This window comes from Nicotiana sylvestris, chromosome 1, assembly GCF_000393655.2.
Source record: "Nicotiana sylvestris chromosome 1, ASM39365v2, whole genome shotgun sequence".
In the NCBI taxonomy this organism is placed as follows: domain Eukaryota; kingdom Viridiplantae; phylum Streptophyta; class Magnoliopsida; order Solanales; family Solanaceae; genus Nicotiana; species Nicotiana sylvestris.
In genome coordinates this window covers 178596565-178614202 of record NC_091057.1, presented here as the reverse complement: position 1 = coordinate 178614202, position 17638 = coordinate 178596565, and the positions used below count along the sequence as shown (strand labels likewise).

At 35.7% G+C, this 17638-nt stretch overlaps 3 protein-coding genes across 3 annotated transcripts; 1 reads left to right on the top strand and 2 right to left on the bottom strand.

The window, feature by feature from the left end:
* Window positions 1-2576: 2576 nt before the first annotated feature.
* LOC104247133 (protein ANTAGONIST OF LIKE HETEROCHROMATIN PROTEIN 1) lies at window positions 2577-4403 on the bottom strand. The gene has a single exon (XM_009803088.2). The coding sequence runs from the start codon at window positions 4230-4232 to the stop codon at window positions 2865-2867; it is 1368 nt and encodes a 455-aa protein (XP_009801390.1). The 5' UTR covers window positions 4233-4403; the 3' UTR covers window positions 2577-2864.
* Window positions 4404-5054: 651 nt separating this feature from the next.
* Window positions 5055-7973, bottom strand: LOC104247134 (acetyltransferase At1g77540). The gene is made up of 2 exons (XM_009803089.2): window positions 7674-7973; window positions 5055-5437 (listed from the first exon to the last, which is right to left on the bottom strand). Exons 1-2 carry the CDS (start codon window positions 7926-7928, stop codon window positions 5366-5368), a joined length of 327 nt encoding a protein of 108 aa, XP_009801391.1. The 5' UTR covers window positions 7929-7973; the 3' UTR covers window positions 5055-5365.
* A 2002-nt stretch (window positions 7974-9975) lies between these two features.
* Window positions 9976-14987, top strand: LOC104247135 (zinc finger protein ZOP1). Its single transcript, XM_009803090.2, has 5 exons — window positions 9976-10327; window positions 12004-12204; window positions 12833-12956; window positions 13891-13986; window positions 14069-14987. Exons 1-5 carry the CDS (start codon window positions 10319-10321, stop codon window positions 14425-14427), a joined length of 789 nt encoding a protein of 262 aa, XP_009801392.1. The 5' UTR covers window positions 9976-10318; the 3' UTR covers window positions 14428-14987.
* Window positions 14988-17638: the final 2651 nt, after the last annotated feature.

Below are 17638 nucleotides of genomic sequence, written 5' to 3'. Positions count from 1 at the left end.
AGGTATAGCGTACTTGTTTGAATGGCTCATTTAAGCACAGTATCCAGCAATCTCTAACAAGCGATACCCCTGCTTTCTTGCCTTACTAAACTTGTGCTGACCGCCGGGAAATTTTTAATTGCTGCTAGATGGATTTTATTTGTTTTAACAGTTGATTAAAATGTTGGTAAATCTTGGTGATTTTAATCCTACTTGGCTGATGCTAGGCAAGTATAAACGCCCCTTATTTCTGCAAACGGGCTTTCACTAAAAAAAATCTTTTAATCTTCGAAAACTAAAGGGAAGAGGGCCAAATATACCCCTCTACCTTCAAATATTGTCTACATATAACCTTTGTTATACTATTCGGCCAAATTTACCCCTATCATTAGCAAACATTTAAAAATTACCACTTAATCTGTTAAGTAATCCAAAATCTCCCAAATTCTTTTTATTTAAATCACTTGTTGTTTTTCTTGCTCCACTATTTACAGAAATTACTATTAATGTGAATGCTAAAGTTACTAGACTATACAAATTATTCAGGAATATTTTTAATTACCCAGGCACCCACTTCTCTTCTGGTAATAATGGGTTTGAAATTGGTTTAAAATTATATTTAGTTTTCAACCATATACATACCGTAGAATCAGTGGGTCTATTTATTGTGTATTATATGCAGTTGATCATCTAGTGTTCAATCGACTAACTTAAGAGTGCACAATGTGTAGACATTTGATTAAACCAAAGTTAAATTCGACAATGTAAAGTCTCTGAGGAACTTCAACTTCAATCACTAATACTTGCAAAGTCTTCGTACATTTGGTGCACGAATTCATTAGAATTGGGATGTTATAAATACTTTTAGAATTTAGACAAACTACCTAATTTAGATTCCTCAATTTACTATACTTTGTTTCTTAAATGTTATGTTATTTAATATTTTTTTCTCCAATTCAAAAAGTAGGTAAATGCCAATTATTTCGAAAATAGTGGACCAAAAAGAAGAATCAATGACTTAATTAAAATAATTTGGGAGATTCTCGATCACCTGACGGACTGAGGGGTAATTTTTAAAAGTTTATTGATTGTAGGGATAAATTTGATCCGATAATATAACGGAGGTTAAATATAAACAATATCTGAAAGTAGAAGGGTATATTTGGCCCTTTTCCCAAAACTATTTTTTTTCTTTAGGAAAAATAAATAAATCCAGACGTTATTGTTTCTGGTATAGTCAGACATCTCTAGAACAACATCCCTATATAACAACACTTCACTATAAAAGTCAAACTTTTTCGGAACCAATTAAATCAAACGGGCATCTCTTGACAATAACACTTTCTGTTTTTCATAAAATGTCCATCAATGAGATATTTCACTTGAAACTTCTCCTAGCTAGCACACAATTCCAGCAAGCACGTTAACACATTCTTCCTTTACTTCTTTCTAATATGAGTACCTAACTGTAATTTCCCAAACAATGTCCTGAATTACATTGTCTATATCTGGAGCATGTCAACAGAAAGTAGAAACAGACATTTCCCACTTCCGTTAACTGCATTAGCTCCCCGGCCTCAACTCTCTAACCCCCAAGAAACAAAAGGGCGAAAAACAAAAACAAGAATTGATTCAACATATTACAGAATTGAAAAGCAAATTCAAATCTCTTTTTTGACTTCTGACCAGGAAATCCAACTTAAACTTGCCTTAAAACCAAACTGTCAGGTCCTATATGATGAATAGGTTAATCAACAATATATCAAAGAAAATGAGACTTGTAATTTTACAACCCAAACATTATCTGGTTCAAATGAGTGTAGCTCATCCTCTAACACCCTTGGAGGGGAACCATTCTCTTTTGAAGACGTTCTTTCCTGTTCGCAGTGTGTTCAACACAACTTTTTAACTTCTAAGAATCATAAACAAAGGAGAACAATAGGAAGTCACAAATGGCACTTCCTGATAAAAGGGTAACAAATGGCACTTGGAAAAGAAACAGTTCCTATTGAACATATTGGAACATACATACAAGAACAGCACATTGCCTCTAAGTTTTTACTTTTTCTGATGTTTAGGTAAGTATATTTTGACAAAAGTTTTAGGTAAGTATCAGATTCTCAATAAGACAATAACATTGAATATACCCAGCTAGAATAACTAATGTGAACCAGAAGGTATGCAACACCTGAGTTGCACCAAGTTTCGCATCTCTTTGCTGAGGTAGAAAATTTCCATTCTAGCTCACACTTAATTTCAGTATTGTAGCTGATACAATGCTAGAGGACTTGTCTATGAGCAGTTTTTCATGCATTCAAAAGTTAAGGACGACTGAAGCATGGGCCAAAGTGGAAGCAATTCGATCACTGTCACTAAAAGAAAAGAAAAAAAGTATATAGCGAGCAAGCTGGTCCAGACACCACCGTCCTCAGAAAAGGAAGCAAAAAAGAACACAAGTCCGCATTAGGTTGATGATCTGGGATCCCGTTCTTTGAGGTTGGTAAATCCAGAAATTTGTGCAATCAGAAGGTCATAACTCAAACTAACAATTAGACAAGGTGAAAATTGTAGCTGCATAAAGCCACATATCTCAATGATTTACAGAAAAGACGTAGATCTTACTATATTTTTCATTCAACATAAGATTTAAAAAGCAGCAACTATGCCTCACAGGAATCAAACAAACCGAATCCTTGAGGTAGTTCAAGGTTATCAACTAGACTACAGGTACTGCTCAGTAAAAAGAGGATCTTTCCTACCCCTTAAGGTTTGTCAAAGAGCAATATCAGCTAGCAGGAACCAAAAACTAGAATTAACAAGTAGTAAACTTATCCTTACATCAAAGCAACGCATTAGAAGATTTCCCCTCCTCCTGGTAAATTCTTTCATCTCAAAGATAGGCGTTGATATAGATCATCAGCCAAGGCCTGCCTCAAGCTTTCACCATAATAATAGAATGACTTCTCGTTCTCTAACACCCTTGGAGGGGAACCATTCTCTTCTGGCTCCCTCCAAAGCTCTGGCTCCGGCTCCCTCGCAATCTGACACAAGTTATGCAACACACAACAAGCAACAATCGTTTGTGGCGCATGACTTAGTCCCACATTCAAATTCTGAAGAATTTTCCACCTCCCCTTCAACAAACCTATAGCTTCCTCAACCATCTTCCTCCCCTTCATCAAGCCCTCATCGTACGCGTTTTGAGCAGGCGAACCAGTCCTATTCCATGAAAACGGAGTGAGCAAAAAAGACAACAAAGGAAAACACCAGTCCCCAACAATATAAGGCCTCACATGTTGTCCCCTAACATTAACCCCTTTGTCCCAAACAATATCACCGGAAATCAACCTATTATACAACAAACTATCCCTAAAATGTGTAGCATCGTCAAATCCACCTGGGGCTTTCACACAAACATCCCAAAATATCTTCTTGTGATCAGCAACAACCTGAAGCAATACGGAGGGGAATCCATATTTACTAAAGTACATAGAAGAGTTAACAGTGTCTGACGGAAGATGCTGCAGCCTAACAGCCGTTCCATCAATAGCTCCACATATATTAGGGAGTGAAGTCAGCTCTTGAAACCCTTGAGTGGTCTCCACAAGACGGCGGCGACTCACCGGAATCTTGATAAATTCAGGGTAAAGCTTAGTAGCCAAGAGGCGGGTGACCATGTTAGTAATTTTCGAGATCAGGTAAGGTTCAAGACCATAACGGGTAGCTAGGGTTTTAGCAGAAAAGCCGTGGAAGAGTCTAGAAAGTACCATAGCAACAGCGTAATCAGACGGGAGAGAAAGTTGGGACTGGGTAATGTAGGGTTTCAGCTTATCGACAACGGTGGTGAAAACTGGATATGATAAGCCGTACAGGGAACGCCACTGAGCGTCACGGAGAGGAGCTTCCATGGCCCAAATATGTTCAGTGGAGAGAGCACGGAAGGCCGAGACGGAGAATTCGGCGGCAGCGGCGGCGTGAGACGGAGAAGAGGGGTTGTTGTTGTCGTTATTAGGTGAAGTTTTGGGTTTTTTGTTGGGTGAGTGGTGGGTGGCTAGGTAAGAGAGAACAGAGGCGATGGTGAAGAAGAGGAGAGGGGCGGCAGAGGTGGAGGTGAGGAGGGAAGTAGGGGAGGTGGGTGAAGCGATGGAGGAAGAATAAGAGGAGCTGGAATCGGAGAGGAGAGAGGTGGTAGGGTCAAGGTGGTTCTGAAGGTGAAGAAGATTTGTTAGCATCAGCAGAAAAGATTGATCCATTGTTTACAGAGAGGGAGATGGAGGAGGTTGACTGTCGATTTCGCCGGAGAACACCGACAGGTTGGAGTCACCGGCGGCAAATGTCAATCAAGCCACTTCATATCAGAATCAGGCTACGAGAAGGGGGTGGAATAATTACGATAAAAGAGCAAATAAGTCCTCGTAGTTTCACAAATGTATCAAACAAGCCCAGTTTCATTGTTTTAGTTGGTAAACAAAATTAAATTGAACGAGTTCTTGCACTTTAATTAGTGCTATTGGTTCGGTTTTTAATTATTTCAATTTGGTATTTTCTATATTCAATTTCCTAAATATTATATTACTACCATATTAAATTAAATTTGGTACAGTTTAATTTTCTCTTCGATTTTGACCTATATAACTTCAATTTGATCTGGTTGGATAGAAATCATATCCTTTTTTTTTGGTCTTTTAAGGATAGCAAAACAACGTTATTAGTTCAATTGCCCGTAATCTCAAACTATAAAGAACATTTGAAAGTATAAAATAAAAAGTAACAAAACGAGGGCATAAAATTTTAAAGTTTTGCCTCTGAATAATTTTAAATATTGTTATTCTTGTCTCATTTTACTTATTTGTGTTGAGATATGTAGCTGGTCAGTCCTTTAGCTGATTGTTTCATGCCACACCACTTATAGTAAGCAAAAGCCCGGCTATTGTTTCGTTAAACATAAAATGCTTTTACTTAGTGCTCACTGCTCATTGCCAATAGCAAAAGACACAGAGATAGGTAGATGCCTATATTAAAGTAGCGAGGGGCCTATTGCGCACAGAGAGACATACTTGGAAGTCAAGGGAGAATTAGAGGAGCAAAATCCAATCAATTATGAGAGTGAAAACACAGAGTTGTACTTGAGAGGTATGTTATTATAAACTCTGAGCTTTGCCATTGGTTCATCGAAAGCAGGAAATGGATCCAATTTATAGCAAAACACTCTACTATACTGTACATATACGAGACAGATAGTACAACAGAACCCAGCGTGAGTTTGCTTGCCTACGCTTACAAGGGCTGGATCTTTTGCTCCTACATCAACCAATTCGCACACAATGAAGACTCCATTAAGCAGAAGCGCAAGAGGTAATAATTCAGAGAGAAACAACATGCTGCTTCAAATGTGAGATTTCAGGTCCTCTTTGTGCAAAATAGAATTCCAAGAAGGGTTCCTTGGAAGGAATGTATCCTGCATGAGGAACAATACATTAGTTCAGCCTTACAGCAATAATGCAGCTTTTAAATGAGACACTGACCGAAACGCCTTGATTTTGTTTATACTAATCTAATCTATGATAAAATACTGAAGCCAGCCATGGAAAATACAACTATGCCTGGAGGAACTGAAAAATTATTGTTAAGAGCAACTTAGATCACTCTTTATCAAAAAAGAAAAAGAAAAGGAAAGAACAACTTAGATCACTATTTGGTTTGAACTTGGAAGGAGGCCATATTTTCTAGTTAAACAAAATTCATACATGAATAAGTAAATCCTAGTTATTTTTTAGTAGGATAATGTAACTGTAATAATAATATTACCAACTAAAATAAGAGCAAGTCCATATCATGCAACTGGTTCTTAACTTGGAACTGAAATTATGCCAAGAAAAGTTACAACTAGGATTCTATACAAAAAGATCACAGCAGAGTTCATGATTGATTTTTGATAACCAAGAGTTCCCAAGGTGTCAGCTGGCGCATGCCACATGGTTTGAACCTCAGTGAATAACGAGCTTGCCCCTCTACTACCCTTCTCCACTTAAATACCAGGCTTTGTATCCGACTAGGATTCGAACTCGTGATGTGCGGTTAATCCACACTTCACACGTGGCGCTCTTACCACTAGACCAAAGATCTGTGGGAGAGTTCACCTTTGATATTTAACAGCTACAGCGACCAATCTCTCTGTTGAAATCTACAGAATGAGAAGACACAGGCAACTAATTCTTCAAGCCAGGACTATGTTCTGGTGACTCATCCTTTATTTATCCATGGAAAGGGGGAGGGAAGTGGTGAGGAGCACCACTTCTAAGATTACTGTACCCACTGCAATACGTTGGTGTTTGTTTGTGAATCATTAAGGAAGCAGTTTAATGAAATCAAGCAGGTTGGAGCTCAGATGACTGCTATTGTTGCAGATCTTATCATAAGGAGGGACAAAGGGGATGAGCTTGTAAATAAGTTCCCGATGCCAAATTCAGATGTTTATGAGAAGAGTTGCAAGCATCTATGTTAATTCTTTCCTTTGATAACATGTCGGTGAAAGACCTTCAAGATTTGAGATAGATCTTGTTCCACCTAAAGCTCTTAATTGTTGGCGTTGTTTGTATGATAAAATAGTCGGTAACTATGCAGGATATGATGCCAAATAATATCAGTTTTGGCTTGAATGTTGACTAGCGCAAGAGGATGAGAGGACACTCACTTGTGATCTTTTACAGGAAAATAGGACTATCTTTTTAGTCAAGGTTTCTCTCCAATTTAAACACAATCTTCTATTTCTTTAATTTATAAGGACATAAGGTCCCAGAGTATTGGGTACAAGAGGATGGATCTATCTCCAAAATCCGAAATGGAGAGACATTTGAAGACCATTTGAGATTCTTTGAGGGTCTGTAAACTTGTGTTCATTTTCAGTAGTTTAGACAGCTACAAATGATCAACCATGACACCTAAGGACATAAGGTCGCAGAGTAAACACGATTTTCTATTTCTTTAATTTATAAGGACATAAGGTCATCAAAACATCAGTTTTTTTCCTCGTCCCTCCTTTTAATGTGCAACTGCAGTAAAATTGTCAGTCACCTTTGGTTGTACCTCAAACTAATATCAGCTGGTGCATCGGAGGAAGAAATCAACTTGAATTATTGCAGGCTGTCTTGGTTAGAAAGCGGAAGCAGAGAGAGAGAGAGAAACATAGTTTTTTGTAGCTAGTTTTAACAAAGAGCAATAGCTTTTAACTAAAACTAACAGTCAAAAGCAATATTATGGATAAAAAGAACTCGTCGGGTAAAAAAAGTTGCATCTTGTATTTTCAGGAAACATAAGTGCATGACATAATATTGGAAACTAAACCAAAGAACATGTTAGAAAGAAAAATATAAGCTGTACAGCTTAAAGAGAAGTTGATATGCATAGTAGGACACACGAGTAACTTGTATAGCAGTACCCCTTCCATTAATTAGGTGTGCCATTTTTTGCTTATAGGCTATAGTTTAACAAAGCAAAAGACAGATTAAAAAAAGACCTATCTACTTGAATTTTAACAGTTGAAGTAGGTATCAGCAGAGCAAGAAATTTAAGAATCAAAAAGATTATTAAATAAAAGGACAACATTCATATGGAAATTAATAAACTCAGGACGCAAAATGCACAATTTGCAAAATCCAGGAAACAAAATAAATAAAAGACCAAAGGAGACTCACAGAGACGTAAGAACAGGAGGGAATGACGTGTAGGGAATGGGATTGGGCGTGAGAAAAAGCGGCAACACAAAGATGAGAAGCGAGCCCTAATCCGCGCTTGCTAGGAGGGACATAGGTATGGAGAATGTCCATGATCACTTTGTTTCTCAGCTCGTACTCCAAAAAGGCTTCCTTGTCCTCCGTCTCGAATCTTCCTACTCTCTCGTTCCATACTATCTTCGGTACCTCCTTTCCTCCACTGCCTGCGGTAGCCATCTTACTTCTCCCTTTGGCGTGTCTGGATTTGCATTTGGGAGTATATCTACACAGAACACCATTGAATTGGTGTCGGAAGGAAGAAAATTCTAAACCTAGTCCCTTATCTTCGGGCTTTGATTTAAAATAGTCCTTTTAAATAAACACTTGAACGGTTTTAGTCCTTTTATGTTTACCAAAATTGAGCACCTTTGCTCATTAGTATTGACGATAGGCTATAATTACGTATTTTCGTCGATTATTACATTTTAATTCACTGTACTTCAATTGGGTTTGAGTTTTAATCGCTAATGTTTTGTACTAATTGTGTGTTTTATGCCTTGTAGGAGTGATTCCGAGCTATGTAGATGTTATGGAATGAATTTATGTGATTTGGAACTTTGAAGTCTGAGTAAAAGCCCAATGAATTAAGCCGAGATCGTGTTCGGGGGATCCCGATAGTTAAGAACGAACGAAGAATCGAGTAGGCATATTGCGCATTATCTAATAAAATGCACATAACTTTTCGTACAGAACTCAATTTGGGCTCCACAATATATGATTGGAAAGCTAATTCAAAGGGCTACAACTTTTATGTTTTACGTTTCTCAAAATTCCAAATAGTCCACAGTAGAATCCGCGGACGTCCTGACCTGGAAAAATATCATTTTTCGTGTAAGAGAAAGTATAATTGTTTTGGCCCGACCCTACTTGGTATATATACACAGAAAAACGATATTTTGAAGACCTTTGACATACTTTGAGCATAATTTAGACCTAAGGAGGCTAAGGAGACCAGAGATTCGACCTAAGGAGGCAAGAACACATTAGGAGGAAGGCGGAGAATTCTTCTACGAGTATTTCACTTCCTTCTTCCTATTTCCATTATTGGTTATGAATTCTAGTTGTGTATTTTTTGCATACCATTATGAATAGCTAATTTGTTATCTTGGGTTTTGATGGAGCCTCTTGGAGGATGAATTCTTGTTATGTTTTGATATAATTTAGCCTTTGAATTTATCTATTTGTTCAACTATGTGCTTATTTCAGTTGATTGAATGGTCATCGATTGACTGTGCCTATTTATTATGTGTTGCTTGAGAAAGGATACATATTTAGATAGTTGTTGAACAACGTCACTTCTAACGTTTGTGAGAAATCAATACAGTGGGTTTAAAAGTAGGTTTAGAAATAACAAAACCTTGAAGTGGTCATAGTGAGCGGTTAGATGAAGCCAACTGGCGTAGTTCGAGAGAATATGTCTAGTAAATTATTGTAGTTGCTCGAGAGAAAATTACGACACCTAAAGTGCTCACGATCAGTAGAGAATACATAGGCAAAATTGTAGGGAACATAGCGGGAAGAATTCCGACAATTGGAAAAATCATAACTCTAAACCTCCTTAATTTAGTCTCCAACCTTTTATCTCGTTAGTTGATAATTTTACCGCTTTCTAGTATTTGCTAGTTAATTAGTTAGACATATAAATTTCAATTTTTATAATTTAGAAAATTGTTCAAACTTGTCTTCTTAGTGATATTAAACAACTATAGTTAAGCCTTAGTTCTCTGTAGGATTCGACTCCGGACTTTTAGACCGGATTATATTTGCAGCAACCGCTTATCCTTTTTAGGACTAGAGTTGGGCGTGATCAGTTACTAAAATACACATAATGTTATCTTTTATTGAATTGACTCGTGATAAACACGTGAGTAGTTTAAATTGAAGAAGCCATCATGACGAACTTAGACCGAAATCATTTTCCCTACTTGTACCTAAAGGAAATTCTTATTCAATGTAATTAAATACACCATTCACTTCTTTGATCCTTAGTTATATGAAGTAACAAAGGAATGTATATTTATATATGTCAAACCCTCAATAACATCCATTATTGTTGAAATCTTATAATTAAAGACTTTTCATGAGGTAAAAATTAGGAAAAGTGAATAGGGAAAAGTATATAAGATAATTTTCAATTAAGCGGCATGTACGCTTTTCGAATTCTATGAAATATAACTATAAACGTGTGATATAAATATAACAAGTACAAAATTTGCTCAGTTTTGGAAAATATAGATGACTAAACTGCTCATGTGCATTTTTTCAAGGATTATTTTTAACCAACCCAAAAATTAAGAGACTACTTGTGTCAGTTCTTCTCTCACACGCACCAAACCATTTCTCAGAACGGATCGGGCCGGCGCGATACGAGCCTTTTAATTAAAAATTAAAAAAAATAATAATAATTTTGGGGTCAAGATCCTCAATAATTTTACCTTATTTTGCTCAAGAGTAGGGTTTAGAAGAAAAGGCCGTTGATTTTGAATAGCGAAACAAATTTGAGTCTGGGAATCAGCGTTCCTTCGTGTGCTCTTTGCATTCAATCCATTCGTATATCCGTTGCAGTCATGACTGAGGTATGACTCTACTACTCTTGCAATTTTACATGCAGCTTCTAGATATCTTTTTTCTGTTTCATTCTAAATTCATATAAATTGTAAGTAGATGATTGGAATTACTGATTATGGATACCTTTTATGTACTCCTGATTGAAGAACTGACTCAATTTTGCAAACTGATATTTTCGAGTTTCTGGGTTGGTAATCTTGGGAACATGACTTGGTTTAGAGTTCTGACTTATGCTTTTGTAACTATGTTAGAAACATTAGAAAAATGGCTAAGGTGTCATGATTGAGTTTACTATTTGAGTTTGTTATGCACCTTTAGTTGCAAGACAGGTCAAATAATGTAAAACCCTCTTTCAAAGAACACAGAGCAAAGCACTGTCGAATTTGTGCATGTTTTCAATTTATGATCTCGATTTGGAATGTTACCACAGATGATTATCTTTCTCAGGGGTTGCTTATAGTGACTCCTCCTTCATGCTTCTTTCATGGTACAGTTGTTAAGTGTTATGTGTCAATGTATCCGCCCACATGTCTCATATCATCTGTATTGCTTATGGTGTTTAATATTCTCTATTGGCTTACTTGGCCCTAGATTTAAACTCATCAATTTTTATCTTTCGTTTCTACTTTGTTTCACATTTCACTGGTTTTTTGGAGTTGTGCTGGACACATTTATTTAGTGACTTGTTTGGATGGTTGTTACCTATTGTGTTGTATCGTATTGTTACTTTAAATACAATATTTATTTTGATTGTTACATAAATTTATTGTATTGTATTGTTAAATCTGTCGTTACATAACGACAAAAAGTGCCACTTTATGTAACAGCTGATTTGGTGTGGTCACGTCGTTACCTTTTTCCCCCCTCTGATCTCGCCCTTCATTATTAAATAATCTTGTTTTATCATTTTTCTTATCTTTTTATATTATAATTCTACCTCGAATCATAGTTTTTCTTTATAATATTGCAAGTTTATTCTTCATATTGATGGTGTGTGATATCATAAAATGATGACAAACGATACAATCTATCCAAATATTATATTCTATATTATAATATGATACGATACATTATGAAACGATATGTAACAACCATCCAAACAAGCTTGTAGTGTTTGGATTAATTTGTGGGGTCACGGGATTGCTTCTTTTTTTCTTTTCCTGTACAAATCAAAAGCCATACTCCTTTTTTTTTTGTTTTCAAAATTTGGCAAATTAGCTATTAGTGAAATTTCTGGCATTCCTATAATCATATTTAGTTACGAACATTTGGAATTTGAATAACTACAACAGTTTCATTCCATCCATTATAAAGTATTTTGTTTCCTCAATCATCTTTTATTTGGGTTGCTTTTGTTTCTGATTTAGTTAAGTATTGCCTTTTTATTAATGTGTTTTGTGCTATTTCAGAATATCCGGCCTTCTTCCAAACTATCGTGCATATTAGTTAAGAATTGCCTTTTTATTAATGTGTTTTGTGCTATTTCAGAATATCCGGCCTTCTTCCAAAGTATCGTGCATATTTCCTGTTTCCCTAACCTGCTTACTTACTGAACTTTGATTCCTACTTCCTTTTCCTGCCACTTCAGATTAACGAAACCCAAGATAATTATACTGATGTTCAGTTTCTTGTGATTGATTTGCAAATATTATTTTAGCTAATTCTTATTTTTCTCATTGTACAGTTTTGGGTTAGCCAAGGAAATAAATGGTGTGATTTCTGCAAAATCTTCATATCAAATAATCCTACGAGCATTAGGAATCATGACCTTGGTACACGTCACAAGGAAAATGTGGCCAATAGGCTCAGCACAATGCGACAAGAGAAAGCTGCAAAAGATAAAGATTTAAAAGAAGCAGCCCGTGCACTGGAGCAAATTGAAGCAGTAAGTGCTATTATATTGGAATATATGTTAACATATGAGGTTAAACATTTTTGACCAGGGATTTCAGTTTTCTGGTACAAAGGATGGCATATCTGGGGCTTCGAATGGAAAAAAATGATGTTAGTATTTGCCTTCCAAAATAGGATAAAATGGTTATGTGCAGCATATGTAAATGTTATTTTACTTTGTTTTTTTTTGTGTGTGGTATTTGTCTAAACCTGAAGGCTTTTCATATATACCTGGAAAGCAGATTTACTCTTTTGGATGCACAGACCAGTTAACATTGCAGTCTGTGTATTCACTTATCAGTTTTGAAAAATGTTAAAAGAAACTCTCTTTCTCCTTTGTGTGTGTTTGGGGGGGGGGGTGTATGGAGGGCATAGATGCATTTCCTCTCTAACTTGGAAATGCATTTTAAGATAAGGTTTTGTTTCTGGATTCATTGACATACTCTTATTACATAGGGTTCTCTTTAACTTCCACGGGAACTATTAATTATTTTATTGTGTTAAAAGTATTTACATAAATCCGACCAGTTTTGTGTTTTGACTTGTTTTATAATTTGAAAGAGAAATGGATGAACCAAACAAAATGTGATGGATTAATTACGTCTTTCTTTATTTGCCAGAAAGCCCAACGCAGCTACCAGAAGGATATGGCTCGAGTTAAAGAGGCCAGAAGTACCAACATACAGGCATTGGTTACTCATGATAATGGTCAAACTTCTGCCAAGGGATCTGCTGTATCTGAAGGTGTATAAATATCTGTTGTGCTATTACGTTACACCTTTTACTATATATTATAATTGTGCTGGCTCTGAATTAGAAACATTATGTTTAATTGGTTATAAGTGGAGATACTCTCCCCCCCAAAAAAAATTGGCTATAAAAATAAAGATATGTCATGATTAGTTCATAGTTTTTAATCATTTTCCAATCTTCAGAAGAAAAAAAACATTCAATAAATTAAATTGCATATGAGTTAAATTGGTAACTGATAACATTTCAGTGATTCTCCCACTTAACTTTCTGGATTACGGATAGTTAATGGTAAAGAAGTGTCTTATCTTTCATGTATAAAGAAATAATCTCTGCTATTAGTTTTCCATTTTTCTTGCTTGGTTTTTGGTTTGCTAAGGTTTTTGTATCTAATGCTGGTTCTTTGCAATTCCTTCGCGACCACCTTGGTTAAATACAGTGCTGCATATCACACTTTTTACAGAATACTTTGATTACGTTATGCAAAAACAATAGAAAAATTAACTAATCCGCTTCTTTTCAAAGAACTGCTTTATCCGGTCATTAAGAGATTGACTATATGAAAAAACATCACGTCTTTCTCCATTTTCGCGTATACTATTCTGACTTCCAGATGATTTACCTTTTGCTTTGGATACACCTTTTTGAGCGGGTAAAAAATTTCATGTCTGAAAGAGCTTGCTCATTTTGTTTTAGTGGCCAAGTTCTCTTCAAGTGTTTTAGGTGACACAAGGTTGGTGAAGTAGGAAATTAACAATACTAGGTTGGATTCTAACTATTGACAATACAAAGGTTTATGTACCTAAGAGTCCTCCCTTTCCACATTTAGGCTATCTACACCACTTATTTCAAGTTTGAGTTAAAATGTTGGTCTTCTTAATGTTGTCTTGAGTATTACGCTTGAGCTAACACTGTTTTGGTATAACAGAGTGGGAGTATGACAGCTCATCAGGCTATTATTACAATCAAAGTAATGGATGTCACTATGATCCTAACTCTGGCTTCTATTATACAGATGTTTTAGGTAAATCTTCTTTCCCAAAGCCCCATTTAGCTACCCCATTCCTTTTTTCCGGCAGCATGTTTAATTGATTGAAACATGACAGGTAGGTGGGTAACACAGGAAGAGGCACTTGCTGCAACTCAGGTTTCTTCAACCTCTGCCCCAAAGAAACCTCTAGGGAAAGCACCTGTATCAATGATGAGTGCTGGATCTTCAGAAAATAAAAGCACAGAAGCTCCCCAAAGTGGTCCTCCACCAGGGCGTGTTGTTTCAACCCCTCCAAATCCCATGAGATCTGTTAAAGGTAAACCTTCTTCACTGACAGTTAGCAAAAGAAAAAGGGAAAATGAGAAGCCAAAAGTTGTCACTGAGGAGGAAGCAGCAGCACGCAAGGCCAGGGAAGCTGCAAAGAAGAGAGTTGAAGAGAGAGAGAAATCACTGCTTGGCCTTTATAAGCATTGATTCTTATGCTTCATCAAACACTTTCTTGTTTAAAGGAGGTGAGTTTTCATTATGATTAGTGCTGGCAAAATGGATAAAATTTTCAAGTATCCGTCCAAACTGCCCATTTAATAACAGGTTGTATAATTGACTCATTTAAAGCGGATCAAATATTGCTCATATCCATATAACCCATTATAAAAGATGGATGATCAGAAGGTCAGAAATGGATTCCATGAGTTTAAAGTTTGCCAGCAAGTTCCATTGTTCTCCGATCTCTCCCCCTAACTTCGAAGAAGTGACCAAAAAGAATTTGTGTTTGTTTTCGTTGGTTAATCTTTTTAACCGTGGCTAAGTTTGTTGTCTAGTCCTACTCTTCGCACAGAAGGATACTCGTCGGGTGTGGCTAGGCTTTTCTTTAGCTCTTCCTTTCTCTTCTGTTTGGATTTTCCTCTGGGTACGCAAATATTGTAAATTGTTATTCAAGATATATTTTGCTCTGGGTACGCAAAATTCTTTGTTATACTTAGCCTAGTAGAACCTAAATTTGACAGTACATAATTTATTTGTGATTACAGAAAGTGTGCTCATCTTCTCCTGTGTGGCTTGGATAAAGAAACAAATGGAAAATGGTACTAATATTTTGGGACCGGATTTGCTCCAGTAGAAGATTGCCCAATAATGCTTAATGGCACATTTGATTTATACCATGTGTTCAAGGAGCATTTGATGGCTTTGATCTTTCCATTATTTACCAATTTTAAAACAATTAAGAAGGCTATAATAACGTAGATGGAAAGAAAAAAAAAACTAGAAGAAACTAACCATGTTTCAAGTAACAATGTTTCAAGTAACATCTGAAGAAGATAAGTGTTCTTTTTTTGAAAAAAGTTTAAGATGTCTGGACTAGACGTTGAATAAAAGATCAAAATGTATGAAAACGGTCCTTTTTGTTATAAAATAAAGACCGTAAAGTAAAGATAAGTATAGAGAGAACCTGATATATTATTTGAATTCAAACTGATGTACATAATGAATTGAAATCTCTTCTATTTATAGAAGAAAGGAAGTTGTTGTGTAAGCTGCTGTGTATGTTGCTATTATACCAGATATGAATAATCTTCTATTGAGAGTAATGTTTATCCATAACAGAGTACTAAAAGGATAAGCTCATTATACCAGGTATAGATAATTTTCTACTGGAGTAATGTTTATCCATAACGGAGTACTGAAAGAATAAGCTCATTGTACCCGGTATGGATAATCTTATATCGGGGGTAATATTTATCCATAACGGAGTATCGAAAGGATAAGCTTATTATACCCGGTATGGATAATCTTCTACCGGGGTTAATGTTTATCCATAACCGGGTACCGAAATGATAAGCTCTTCAGGAGGCTTATTTCCAATAAAGTACTAAATTGATAAACATATTTACGGCGGAGTCCCATATGAATAAATTTCTTCAGGAAGCTTATTTACAACAGAGTACTAAATGAACATCCATAATATAATATATTTATAACACTCCCCCTTGGATGTTCATTAAAAGATAATGTGTCTCATTAAAACCTTACTAGGAAAAACCACGTGGGAAAAAAATATAGTGAAGGAAAAAGAGTACACATATTTAGTAATACACATTGCTAGGTACCTCATTAAACACCTTATAAGGAAAACCCTGTGGGAAAAAACCTTAGTAAGAAAAAAAGAGTGTATCGTGTATTTTACTCCCCCTGATGAAAACTTTGTTTCAAATATTTGAGTCTCCGCATTCTAATCTTGTATTTGCATAACCAATACGATCTGCACCACCTATATATGCATAACAATTACACTGAGATAGAGTATTTCAGGACCAAGGAGTTCATCATCCTCTTCTGGAGGTCAGAACAGATCCTTATTCACTTCAAGTGATCTAACACCCATTGATGTACTTAATGGGTGTGCTTTGTCCATGAAAAAGCGTTTAAAGTCCCTTTTTATATAGGCAAATTGATGGATAAAGATCTCGTCTGTTGAATATTTAATTTGCAGACCAAAGACAAATTTTTATTTTTGCAAGATCTTTCATCTCAAATTCTTTCTTAAGACAATTGCCTTTTGGAGCTTTTCTGGAGTTCCAACAAATTTTATGTCATCAACATAAACATCAAGTATAACAAATTCTGATGACATTTTCTTTATAAAAATACATGAACAAATAACATCATTTATGTAATCTTTTTTCAGCAAATATTTACCGAGGTGGTTATACCACACGCGCACTGATTGCTTTAAATCGTACAAAGATCTTTATAATTTGATCAAGTACATTTCTCAAGACTTTGAATTATATGCTTCAGGCATTTTCAATCCTTCAAGGATCTTCATATAGATTTAATTAAATAAGTCATATATGTTAAGACTTGTATCTAAATGGTATGACATCTTCAAGTGTCTGGACTGTTGGTCCGATCCTCACAATCTTTTACAATATTGTGCACTATATTGTATCAAATATATCGTCGACGATCATTTTGTGTCAGTTCCTAAGCGACATAATTTGATGAGATCTCATCACTTTCTTTATTTTCAGATACCTGAACTTATTCGGGAGTTTCATGAAATGTTATGTCGTGGGCTCTTCTAGAGCTTATTTCCTCCTCATTATGATCATTTTGATCATTAGCTCCTACCATTTTTCAAGGATTTTTACCTTTGGAACCGATTAGTCTACCACGCTTCATGCGTACAGTAAACTCTATCCTTCAGAGACTTTAATTTTAATAGGAGCATTTGTAGCTGAAATATGATATTAAATTTTGGATAAGCAAATGCTTCTGGCATTTGACTTGAATTATCTTCTAAGTGGGGATCATATTAATGATAATTCGATTCATATAGCATATTTTTCAACTGTTTATTTCATCCCCCAAATGTTAGAAAAATTAACATATATCCCCAATCTTCTCTGGGAAATATATCTTTGTGTATTGTGGTAGAGAAATTAATCATATACCACACATCAAAAGATAGTAAAAATATTTGATTTCTGATCTTAAACCAATTGTGAGGGGAGGACTTTATCATATATTGTTGGTCTGATGCATACAAGTGATGTATGCAATTTAGAATATCTTAGACCAATACATGAAGCTTTGTTCTCATAAGCAATGGTTTAGCCATTAGTAGGAGGTATTCAATGCTAAACCAGCTTAGATATAAACCAGTATTATCAAGATGAACTGT